This window comes from Onychomys torridus, chromosome 4, assembly GCF_903995425.1.
Source record: "Onychomys torridus chromosome 4, mOncTor1.1, whole genome shotgun sequence".
Lineage (NCBI taxonomy): Eukaryota > Metazoa > Chordata > Mammalia > Rodentia > Cricetidae > Onychomys > Onychomys torridus.
This window is the reverse complement of record NC_050446.1, coordinates 137,836,802-137,850,093: the sequence shown is the minus strand read 5'-3', so window position 1 is coordinate 137,850,093 and position 13,292 is coordinate 137,836,802. Positions and strand designations below refer to the sequence as shown.

General features: G+C 44.9%; 1 protein-coding gene across 4 annotated transcripts in view; it reads left to right on the top strand.

Moving 5' to 3' along the window:
- The window catches only part of Dlgap4 (DLG associated protein 4), a 154,424-nt gene that overhangs the window by 134,468 nt on the left and 6,664 nt on the right, over positions 1–13,292 (top strand). For all 4 annotated transcript variants that reach the window (XM_036186424.1, XM_036186423.1, XM_036186426.1 and 1 more), the window contains one exon: positions 398–810. In XM_036186424.1, coding sequence (XP_036042317.1) covers positions 398–810 — 413 coding nt within the window. The remainder of the gene's footprint in view (positions 1–397; positions 811–13,292) is intronic.

Here is a 13,292-nt window from a genome sequence, read left to right as displayed (position 1 = left end):
GGGTGTGGGTGCGCTGGTGGCTCAGGGGTGGGGGCAGGGCAGGCGGGTGGACACGTGAGCGCTTGCTCTGAGACCAGCCACCCCAAGGGGAGCGAGGCTGGGCTGGGCTATAGCCCCAGCTCCCCTGATGTTGGTGGTCTTCCTGGCCCCACTGCAGTAAACAGACAACCTTATGACCTTGTCCTTGTGTGTGTGTGCGCGCGCGCGCGTGTGGGCATGGGCAGGGCGGGCAAGGGCTGAGCAGAGAATGAGCGGGGGCTGTGGGACCCGCTTCAGGCGCATGGTGAGCAGATGATGCATCCGTTTCTCTGTCTCCCCGTGTGTCCGGGTCAGGTGGCTGCTGGTTTCTGACCCTCTTGGTGACTCACTCCTTCTTGTCCCCACCCTGCACCCACAGAAGCAGCGCCCCCTCTCACAGCATGTCCTCCCGTCGGGACACTGACTCCGATACCCAGGATGCCAATGACTCCAGCTGTAAGTCATCTGAGAGGAGTCTCCCAGACTGTACCCCACACCCCAATTCCATCAGCATTGATGCTGGCCCCCGACAGGCCCCCAAGATTGCCCAGATCAAGCGCAACCTCTCCTATGGAGACAACAACGACCCTGCCCTGGAGGCATCTTCGCTGCCCCCACCTGACCCTTGGCTGGAGACCTCCTCCAGCTCCCCAGCAGAGCCAGCCCAGCCGGGGGCCTGCCGCAGGGATGGCTACTGGTTCCTGAAGCTCCTTCAGGCAGAAACAGAGAGACTGGAAGGCTGGTGCTGCCAGATGGACAAGGAGACCAAAGAGAACAACCTCTCTGAAGAAGGTGGGTCTTACAAGGGTGATCCCCTGGGGGTCTGGTGTCACGCCAGCCTTGGAGTCTCTCAGGGAGGAACATAGGCTCTGTTCTTGGGCTACTTTTGTGAGCTTGCCACTCATTCTTTCCATTTGCCTAACCTGACCTCTTCCCATGTGGGCATTATGATAGTAGCTGCCTGTTGTGCAGGTTGTGGGCTCAGCCACACAGGACCCCCAGCTCAGTCACCTGTTTCTGATCTTCATCTCTAGCTACATAAGCACCTTGTGAGGACTGACTGGTAATTAGTGGAAAGGCCCTGATGAACTGCTGAACACAAAGCTGTGCCCTAATTATACCTTCCTAGCTCGTTATTGAGTGCTTACTGCCCACCAGGTACAACCATCTGACTCAGAGGGGACTATAAATGCAGAGGCAGAAGTTTCTGCTTTTCCCCTTAGTTGCTTTCAGTACTGTGCATACTTAAAAGGAAATGACCTCTGGCAAGGACTACCTGTAGTAGTGCTGGCCTGGCATGCAGGAGGAGTCCCTGGGTTTATCCACTAGCACTACCAAAACAGAAGTGGGGTATGGGGGAAGGTAATGGTATGCAGGGAGCCTGAGTCAGGGCATGGCAATTGGAGGCAGCCTCTGGGAACCTTCAGGCCATCACTGTGTACTGTCCAAGTTCTGCCAGAGCTCAGCTTCCCAATTAGTTCCTCTACAACTAAAGGTTCAGGATGGACAAGCCTTCATGTGCCAATAGGATGTCCCAGTGGCCCTGATGATGTATTCTAAGGACACCTTTGATGACTCAGAGGGTGCTGGTAGAGTCTGTTTATACTGTTTTATACTTTGGACCTGTTCCCAGCTTTGATGTCACACCCACCTTGGGGCAGAGAACTCTTGAGGTGTGTGAGGTGTGTACCTGATATATTTAATAAGGATATATTTTTAAAAATCAAACCAGTGGCAGAGGTCAGAGAGCACCAAGTGTCTAACAGAAGGCGGCCAGCCGGTGCTCCACTGCCAGGTGCTCCAGTGGCCGTGCCACTGGTCTGCTGTGTTCACCTGCACGTTTCTTCTTTGCAGTGTGATGGCCCTCTGTTTCCTCTCTAAATGAAGTTACTAAGTATTGATTTCTGAGGGTTTCCTATTTTTCCTGGTTCCCTTGTCTTGCTTGGGCCTGGCCATGTTCTCCGGATCTGTTTCCAGCTGTAGGCCTTTTCCTCTTCTTCAGTACTGCCCTTGGCCCTTCCCCATGGGCACTTCGCTCCCACCACATGCTAGCTGCGGGGTCTTTGTCTCACTTTTCTGGACTAAACTTTATTCTGAGAGAACTTTCTGGATGCTCAGCATGTCCTTCAGACCTCACAGTTTAGGTATAAAGGTGAAACTAATAACATTCAGCGCATGTGTGCGTGTGTGCATGTGTGTGTGCGTGTGTGTGTGTGTGTGTGTGTGTGTGTGTGTGTGTGTGTGTAGCAACGCAGAAACAGTGTGATGGCTGAGGTCATTTCTCTCAGAACCTTGAAGGCATGTGTAGTGCTTCCATTACTTGTAGTGCTTCTCTGCCCTTGGATTTTATTTCTGAAAGCTTTTAGGATCTTTACTTTCTGGCAAAACCTCTTAGCAATGTGCATGAGAGGTCTTTATTCATTTATTTTGCTAGTAGTTAATTGGACATGCCTAACTTGGACAGTTGGTCTTTGGCTCCATAAAACTAGTCTTATATTAATTAAAAAAAACAAAACAGAACAATAAAACAAACAAACCAGAGGTAGCCAGAAATGTGACACACAGTAATCCTAGCACATGAGAGGGCAAGGGGGTCACCATAAATTTGAGACCAGCCTGGACTGCTGTTGTAGTTTCTTTTTCTATTGGCTATGATGAACTACTCTGACAAGAGCTAACAAGATGGCTCTCTAGGTAATGGCACTTGCCACTGATTCTAACAACCTGAGTTTAATCTCCGGGACCTACATGGTAGAAGGAAAGAACTTACTCCTACAAGGTGCCCTCTGATTGCCACACATGTGCTATGCATACATACCCACACATGTGCATATGCATACACACACACACACACACACACACACACACACACACACACACACATACACAGAGCAAATAAGCAAATGTAATAAGACAAATTAAAGCTGGGCCAGATAGCATACAACCCAGCATTTGGGAGGCAGAGGCAAGTGAATCTCTATGAATTTGAGGTCAGACTGATCTATGTAGCAATTTCAAACCCAGCCAGAGCTTTATAGTAAGACCATGTCTCAAAACAAACTGACAGAAGCAACTTAAAGGAGAAAGGGTTTACCCTGACTCAGAGTTCAAGAGCATAATCTGTTGTGACCAGAAGTCAGGGAGCTTGAAGCAGCTGGCCTCTGCACATCAGTCAGGAATAGAGAGCCAAAAATGCTTGCTGCTGCTCAGTTTTCTCTCTACTTGTTTAGTCCAGAATCCCAGTCAGGGAATGGCTTACCCACAGTGGATGGATCTCTTAAATAAAAGTCAAAATAAATCCCCACAGGCATGCCCAGAGGCCCATCTTCTGGTGATTCTACATTCTGTAAAGCAGACAGTTAATTCCAACTGGCACAGCTATCCAGAGACACTATCTGGCTCCATAAAACAAAACAAAAACGTGGAGTGTGTTGGCATGTGGCATGATTCCAGCACTTGAGGCATAGGCGGGGTATTACTAAACAGTTCAGGCTAGCCTGGGCTGCAGATGAGACTACTAAATAGTCCAGGCTAGCTTGGACTGCAGAGTCAGACTGTGTCTAAAAAAAAAAAAAAAGAAAAGAAAAGAAAGAAAGAAAAAGAAAAAAGCAAACAACTACTACTTTCTTTCTCATTTGTATTTGTTCTGGGTTTTTGTTGTTTTCTCCTTGAAATTCCTGTCAGGTGTCAGAGTTACTGGGTTGATTTCTCATCTTTTCTTCCTCCCCCTAGGGTTTTGTTTTGTAGCCCAAGCTAGTGTAGGAGGCCAGCTCCCACCTTTTAAAAGGTTCCTATGAGGAGGAGAGAGGAATAAGAAACTTGTAGATAGAAAGATAGTAGAGGGGAGAAAGACAAACACAGGCTAGCTTTGGGAGGACCTGGATCAAAATCTAACAGCTCCTTCTGACTCTTCAAAAGGGCTTTTTATAACAAGGCCAAGAGGCAGGGCAAAAAGACCTTCCCCTTGCTAGATCAAAGCATACCACACAGCCAAGTATAGACCCTTTCAAATACCTGGTAACCACACCTGTGGTCCAGTCATCCCCTTATGCAGCCTGCTGGGTAAAGCAAGCTCAGATTCTCAGACCCTGAGTAACTTCTCACTAGGAAACCTCTGTGGGTTTCTACAGCTCCCCCTTCTTAATATATTCAAGAGCCTCTCAGGCCTCTCAGATAGACTGTGCCTGCCTTAGGTCATTCTTCTTCCCCAGTCAACCTTTCACATCCTTGAGATACACTTTCCATCAAGCATACTCTGTCTTAGGTTGGAAGCTAGCAAGAAGAACATTGCCTGTCCTTGACTACCAGCCTTTGGCAGGGGGAAGTATAGAGCTTAACTCAGCTCTGACTCTAGTCCCTACTTGAAGTACTTGAAACAACCACAGCAATCCCTAGGGCTGCCACACACCCAAGTAAAGGAGTAAAAGGTGATAAAGATGGAATGTCTTTTTTGAATGGGTCTAGGATGTCTATAACAGCCTTAGCTGTGCCAAGCCCTTTTTTTTCTTTAAGATTTATTTATTTATTACACATACAGTGTTCTGTCTACATGCCAGAAGAGGGCATCAGATCTCATTATAAATGGTTGTAGGCCACCATGTGGTTGCTGGGGGTTGAACTTGGACCTCTGGAAGAACAGCCAGTGCTCTTAACCTTTGAGCCATCTTTCCAGCCCACCAAGCCCTTTTTTAAATCAATAAACTCTTGATGCAAATGCATCAAATAAGTCAATAAACTCCTGATGCAACTGTATCAAACTTAAAGACTCCTTTAGCTTCACCAAACTATTCATTAATATCAACAGATTAACATAATTCTAGTATGAATAATTACTATACACATTTACAACTAGCATGAATATTACTATATGTATTTACAATTCTTACAAACTTACATTCAAAAGCAAGCTCTCTATAGGACTACTTTGCAAACTTTAGCAAACATCTAAAAGAAATCTCTTAACAGAACTATTTACATTTTCTTCCAACAAAACCAAGAATACATGAATCATGAGTCACCATGGTTAAAATTGTATATGATCTCAAAACTGTTTCATTTTTGAGGTTTGCAAAAGCTCAGAAAAGTCAGTTCTAGTAACAGTCTTATAGCTCCCCTGAAAGTTTGAAATCAGAGCCTAATTCGTCAGCAGCTCTAGAGTCTTTGTATCCAGCTCCTTTGACTCCAGGATTTGGTGAGTGCTGTTTCTAGGGGACTGTAGCACTCGGGACACCACTGCTCCCCTCTCCCCAAGCCACTTCCCCGCTGGGCCTTCCTAGCCATTCCAGAACCAGTGGAAGTATGCCCAGTGACAGGTGGTCACCAGCCAGGAGGCAGATCCTTTACCCAAATTTATTGCAGTTCCCCTGTATTCAACAGTTCTACTAAGTTCAAACAAACACTGCTGGAACTTCACTCCCAGCTACAGAGGCACTTTCAGTTAGCTTTCCCTAGAGTGAAGGTGGAATTACCATACTGAGCTGCCTCTCTGCCAGCTAGTAAACAGGAACTGCATGACTTTGGCTGCTGGCTCCATTCAGCTTTTTTACTGTTCCAGTCTGTCTGTGCCTCCCATCTCTGGGCCTGCTTGCCTGGATACCCCAGCATCCTGAGGCCCTGAGGGCTCTCTCACGCCTCATGTTGCATGGCTGAATGCTGCCACCCTGCTGCTACAAGCTATGGTGTTATCAGAGCTGACATTCCTCTGTTCCACACACCGTACCAAACACTCAGGCAGCCGTCAACCTTCATTTGGTGATTGAGGGTACAATTCCCCTCTCTTTAATTTTTTGAAGCTGCATCTTAAGACTACCATGAGCTCTCTCACCAATGCCTTGTCCTTGATAGACTTTAATTAGCTCAATGTTTTCCCTCTTGCATCTCAGGCACAACCCAGATTCCTTATTTGCCCTTAATTTTTTCTACACCCAAAGCAACTTCCCTGTGTTCTGACAGCTCTCCCTTTCCCATGAGCCCTAATTTGTAAAGGATCTTAAAGTGGCCTGACAAACAGCATTAGCATTTTAATTGCCTCCTGACAAGCAAGGAGTGGTCATTTGTTTCCAGTCCCTGGCGGGTAAGGCTTCTAAACTTTCTAATAAAGCTTGTGAAAATGCAGCAGTTTGGAGTTTGGGGCTGTACCAGCAGCAAGCTATTTTCACCGTCTCTATTTGTACTGAAAATCGAGATCAAGCAAGTTTTTGCCCTTCTGCTCCACAGGAGGTTTCTGTCCTCCCTCCCTGAGCTCGCCTTAGACCACCTGCATTACCGTATGACAGGTGTACCACCCCAGTCAAACTCCTCACCTGGCACTGTCTGATGAGAACCCTTGAAGTAAGAGCCTTTTCAGAGAGATCCCCTCCTGATAGATCCCCTTGTCCCTGCTTGTCCCCTCCCCCAAGGTGCAGAGTTCCTGATGCTGCTGCTCAGCCCTCTACTAGCTGTTTCCCTAATACTAGCTTGAAAAGGGAGATGCAGGATTATCAGCAAGGGTTTGCCATGTTGCAGGTGGTTTCTGTGCCAGGGCAATTATGGGTGGCTTTCTCATTCTGATAGATGACCCCCCAGGTGAGTCTAATTCTGCCCCTATAGATGGAAGAGAGACCTGGAAAGAAGAGACCTGAAGAGCTTCCAGTTGTTGAAAGGAGAGATTACTAAGTTTTTCAAGCCCTTTAGTTCTTCCCTTGTCTCATCCCAAGGCTTCTGTTCCTTAAACTTAGCTTCGTGGACAAAAGGGAACAAACCCTGATTGAACGATGTTGTAAAAGTGTTCTCATATAGTGGCACTGCTGGCAGAGTGGAGGGTTTTGTCTCACCTGAGTCCGCCTCAGGGAAAATTCCCCCCTGCCACTCAGGACTTCGATCTAAACTGTCCCAAATTAAGCCCATAAGCCAAAAGCTTTCACAGGAATCTTTTCTGGCGCATGTTCCTCATAATATTTTTGCATATCAACTCTGATTCCCTCCCAGGAGTCTGTGTCCAGAGTCCCATAGTCAGAGAACCAAGGACACAGTTCCTCTATGAACTCCTAGAATGCCTGCACTTGTTGCTCTTCCACCTTAACTCTGGCAGTTTTCAGACGTTCTACAAGTGAATAGACAAACATCTGCTTACTAGTTCCCTGCCCCACAGCAGCTTCTCTTTCTCAGACTGCTGAGTTCGCAGCGGCTGCTTGTTCCTGGATGCTGTTTTTTGTGCATCAGGTCGGGCTCTAGGGAAATTCTACTCTTACCCTAAGTTTCTTCCTATACAGTATTCCTGTACCTAAGCCCTATATTTTTTCCTAATTTAATAAATAGAAATTAAGAGAGAGAGAGAAAGAAACCTAGACACAGAGAGATACTTGCTGTATCCTAATTTTTCTACATATACTTTTTGCTCCCAAAGAATAAAATACAACTGCCTAGCCTTTTCATACGAAACCGGACGTGTCTAACTGCTTCCTTGGGATTTTCCTTCTATCACTTTTTTATCCTCCACACCCAAGTCCCTGTGTGGGCGCCAGATCCCACCTTTTAAAGGGTTCCTATGAGGAGAGGAGAAAGACAGAAACACAGGCTAGCTTCAGGAGGACCTGGATCAAAATCCACTGGCCCCTTCTATCTCTTCAAAAGGGCTTTTTATTACAGGGCCAAGGGGCAGGGCAAAGGATCAAAGCATCCCACACAGCCCAGTGCGGACCCTTCCAAACACCTGGTAACCACGCCTGTGGTCCAGTCATCCCTTTATGCAGCCCTGCTGGGTAAAGCAAGCTCAGATTCTTGGACCCTGAATAACTTCTCACTAGGAAACCTCTGTAGGTCTCTACAAGCTAGCTTTGAATTCAATGTGTAGCCAAAGCTGGCCTCAAACTTGAAGTCATCCTCTTTTAGCCTGCTAAGTCCGGGACCACCAAATGAGCACTACCATACTCTGCCTTTCCTCTTCTCTGCATCATGTATTGACTTTTCCATGTGTTTTTAAGATCTTTTTCTTTCATTTTTCAGCTGCTTTAGTTGCTTGCTTAGAATTACCTCCACCAACCCGTATCCCAGCCCTGAGCCTTACTGAGATATAACTCATGTGCTATAAAATAAATCCTTTTGAAGTAATACTCAGACTTGCAAGGAGTCACTCTTTGGTCCTCAGGCTTTACCCATGTTGTGGCATGAACCAATATTTCATTCCTTTGTGTTGCCAAATAATGTTCCATTTTTATGGATGTACCATATCTTATTTATGCAGTTCATCTGTTGACAGGCATTTGGATCATTCCTATTTGAAGGCTTTTATGACTAGTGCTACAGTGAAGATTGATGTACAATTTTAGTGTGGGTCTGTACTCATTCTTTGTATATATACCCAGGAAAGGAATTGCTCAGCTTTTTTAGAATCAGCTAAACTATTCTCCAAGGCAGCTGTATATGAAGCTTCTCATTTTGGGTACCTTTTTAAGTTAATTATTTAGGCAGATTCTCACTGTATAGTACAGGCAGGAGTTCATGATCATTCAACTTCCTTTGCCTATCCAGTTTTTTTTTTTTTTTTTTTTCTTTTGACTTATTGAGACAGGGTTTCTCAGTGTGGCCCTATCTCTCCTGGAACTCGCTCTGTAGACCAGGCTGGCCTTGAACTCAGAAATCCACCTGCCTCTCTGCCTCTCAGTGCTGGAATTAAAGGTGTGTGTCACTACTACCAGGCTTTAAAAAAAAAAAACAACTTGTCTAGAACTTAGTATGTAGCTCTGCCTGCCTATGCCTCCCAGGTCCTATAATTAAAGGTGTATGCCACCACAACTGGCTTGAGCACTCCTTTTGTTTATTTTAATAAAAGACATTTTTATTATTTTAATTATAACATTAGTGAATATTCCACATTCTATTCTCTTAAGTGGCAAAAAGGTATGAGATAACATTTCTCCTGGCTTCTGAGATCAGTAGAGAGGAACATTTTATAGCATGTTCTGTGGTTGAACCTTGCTCCCCTCATCTGCTTTTCAGCATGGGTCACTTGTCTCTTTGTTAGGCACAGAAGTTGGCCAAAGTGTAGGCTTTGTGTGCTCATGTGAAATGTCCACAGGGTGCTGTCATAACTGTCATCCTGCCAGAGTGAGCTCTACTCTGCAGTCATGACCATCCGGAAGAGAAGATGCAAACATATGACACACAAAAGGCAGCTCCATTTTGAGTTGGTAATACGTGCTTCAGGATCTCTTTGTGTCGCCTATTTACGGCCATCTTGGTATATCAAGGACCTTTTCAGACTGCCCCAAAAATGATGTTTAAAAGATCATGTTTTTAAAACCTGTATCTAGCCGGGCGGTGGTGGCGTCTTTAACCCCAGCACTAGGGAGGCAGAGCCAGGTAGATTTCTGTGAGTTCAAGGCCAGCCTGATCTACAGAGAGTGATCCAGAACAGGCACCAAAACTACACAGAGAAGAAAAATAAATAAAACCTGTATCTAGGCATTCTAGCTTTTTTTTCTGCAAGGCTGCCATCTTGCCTCTCACAATACTTTTATGTGATAGCCATGGTGTATTTCCATGGTGACTAGTAATGTTGATAATATCTTCATAGGTGCTTACTGGTGTTTTTTAGACCAGGCTATCTTCAAAGTCACAGAGATCCACCTATCTTTGCTTCCTAAGTGCTAGGACTATAGGTGTGAAGCCACCACACCACATCTTGCCTGCTTACTTGGTTTTTGTGTTTTTTACTGGAGAACCTGTTGAGGTTAGTATCTTCAGATTGTCCATCATATGATTATATGGCTAACCAGTACACTCATTTCTTCATGTGATTTTCCCTTGATGAGTATAGCATCTCCTTTCTTTCTGAGACATGTAGGCATATTGACGTTCCTAGGTTCCTACATTGCCTTTATTTCTTTAGGATTGGAGGCTTTCCTGGAATGTCCAGAACTTTAGTTAGTTTATTCCTACTTAAAAGTGATATCTTGAAGGTGAGAGCAAGAGAATGCTGCTGTTGTTGATCTTGTAGTAGTATTTAATTCCATCAAGAAATTTAAAGAAGCCAGGCAGTGGTGGTACACACCTGTAATCCCAGCACACAGGAGGCAAAGGCAGGTGGATCTCTGTGAGTTCGAGACCAGCCTGGTCTACAGAGCTAGTCTAGGACAGGCTCCAAAGCTACAGAGAAACCCTGTCTCGAAAAACAAAAACAAACAAAAAAAGAAATTTAAAGAAAGAAAGTAGAGTGGGGGTGTAGCTCAGTAGTAGAACACTTGCTCAGCCTGAATGAAGCCTTGATTCCCAGCAACACACACACACACACAAGAAAAAAGGGGGGAAACCTATATCAGACCAATGTTGATGTAACAGGTATATTTTGGTAATATCAATAAAGAAATAATTACAACACCAGGATAAGACTTTTAACAACATGATGAAATCTGTTTTTAATAATGTTGCCATTAATATTCATTTGAATACTTGTTTTCAGTTCTTTTTAGTATATCCCTAGGAATGAATTTCTGGCTTATAGTTCTCTGTTTATCCCTTTTCCATAATCTTACCATGACAAAGTATGTGTAATGTAAAACTTGCCTCTGGGGGCTGGAGAGATGCTCAGTGGTTAAGAGCACTGATTGTTCTTGCAGAGGATCCAGGTTTGATTCCCAGCACCTCATGGTGGCTCACAGCCATCTGTAACTCTAGTCCTGGGGGATTTGTTGGCCTCCTCTGGTCTCCACAGACACTGCATTAATATAGTACACAGACATACATGTAGACAAAACACATAAACACGTAAATTATAAATAAATAAGGAGGCTCACTAAATTAAAAAAATGGAAAAACCTTGCCTCTGTGTGTGTATGAGATATGCGTGCACACATGTGGAGGTCAGGTTGATGCTGGCCTGTCCCCCTCCATTTCTTCACCTGATTTTTAAAATTACATTTATATATGCCTGGGGAAGGGAGCATGTGCCAAAAGACATCTTGAAGGAGTGGGTTTATCTCCCACCTCATGGGTCATGGAGCTTGAACTCAAGTTAGCAGTTTAGGAAGCAAGGCACCTTAACAACGGAAGCATCTCACCAGCTCACTGAATCTGAGACAGGATTTGACAGTAGCCCAAGCAGATGATGTATTCACATCATGAATGTTGGGATTTAAGATGTGCAACATCACACCTGGCTCCTTTACAATGATTCTTAGTGTCTCTATTGCTGTGATAAAACTCTGACCAAAAGCAACTTGGGGAGGAAAGGGTTTATTTTAGCTTACAACGCCATCTCTCCAGTCCCAGGACCCAGGTATGAGTCCCAGCACCCACATGACAGCTCACAACTATCTGTAACTCCAGCTCCAGGGGATCTGATGCCCTCCTCTTCTGATTTCTACAGGTTCCTGAATGCACACAGTACGCATACAACTCAGGCACACACAAATACATTTTTTGAATTATATTACAATTACAAAGGAAATCAATTAGACTAATGTGCAGCTGTCAAGACTGAGCATAGTACATGCCTGTAATGTTATCACCCAGGAAGCTGAGGCAGAAGGATCTGGAGTTAGTTCAAGGCCATTTAATGAGCCTTGTCTCAATATTAAACTTACAGCATCATGTATTTGTTTAATTCAGGAACAAGATTTGTCAGACATCGCATGATTACTATCAATTTGAAGTCATGGTAACCATAAACAGTTTCAGTATTTTTTTACAACTAAAGCTTCTGTGAGTCAGTCATCTGTGGTCCTGTTAGTGACAGTTACTAGTACTGCTAACAGGAGTTCTTGAACATCTGTGGTCCTGTTAATGACAGTTACTAGTACTGCTAACAGGAGTTCTTGAAGAGCTCTTTGGTGAAAGGTGGCAGAAGTGGAGGGGCAGAGCAGCCTGATCGGAGTGAGAGAAAACAGCTCAGACAACTGTGTTGAGAAACTTGCCTGTGTAAGAACGCAGCGAAGGAGAGGATCTAGGCTGGGGGCATTGTGGGCCTGTGTATGTTGTTCTGAACACCCATGTTAGAGGAGAGTCATGCAGGAGACAACAGCAGTGCTGGGGTGTGCTTAGGTGGGTGCAGAAAGCATAGAACCTGTGCCTGGTGGAGAACACAGCTCCTCTACATGGAGGTGGCAAGCTGTATCTGGAAGAGGTGTGGCAGGTGGGAACATGGCCATCAAGCCCTGAGTGAGAAATAGGAGCTGACATAGCCATGTAGGTGGAGGAGTGAAGAGAGGACCAGAATCTCCAAGCACTACCCAGAGTAGCTGAGCATGGAAACTGAGCTGGGTTGGCACCTGTGAGTCCCAAGGGCTATTCCATGATAACTTTGTTTCCAGTGTAATTGCTACAAGCTTTGGGATTTTTCTGTATCACACTACTTTCTATAAAACGTTGAGTTTGTTCCAACACATCCCTTAAAATTCTAATTTCCCTTTGTGTGTGTGGGGGCACAGGTGCAGAGGTCAGAGGACAACTGAGTGAAGTTGATCTTTTGCTGCAAGCTCTACACCCACTGAGCCACCTGGTCAGCTCTGCTTTGCCCATTTTATTTTTTGCATTACTGGGGCTTGAATTGGGGGCCTTGTGAGTTGTATTTTAAAAAAGAAAAGAAAGTCAAGTGGTGGTGGCACACACCTTTAATCCCAGCACTCAGGAGGCAGAGGCAGGCAGATCTCTGTGAGTTCGAGGCCAGCCTGGTCTACAGAGCAAGATCCAGGACAGGTAACAAAACTATACAAAGAAACCCTGTCTCAAAAAATCAAAATAAATAAATGAATTAATTTAAAAAAATTTTTAAAAGGTATGTGTCACATAAATTTTAAAAAAAGTTGTGTGTCACTGTGCTTGGCCTTTTAAGTCTGGACAACAGGTCTGAGTGTCTCAAGGCAGATCTTGACCTGTGGTCCTGCTGCCTCAGTCTCCCCTGTAGCTTGGATTGCAGGCCTGCGTTGGTCCAGCTTTGGGATTCTAGAGTCCCGGTGCTCCTCGTGGACTGGCTTTTCAGGCCATGTGTTTGGTTTTGCTAGAGTATTGTATTCTCTTTTCAAAGTTGCTGCCTTAACACCCCATCTTCATGTCTGTGTGCTGAGTATCTTACAGTCCTTCACTGCTAATCTGATTGTCCTGTTTAATAGAACATATGGTGACCTGGTTGATTTTATTTCAGAATTACACAAATGTAGTCCTTCACAGTGTGGCTTTATATGGACTCGAGGTTCCTCCTGATCAGTTTGGAGTCCTGGCCCAGCAGTAAGCACTGTTAGGATTTGTTTGCCCTTATGTATTTCTGCTACATATACATGTATCCTAAGGAATATGCAGGT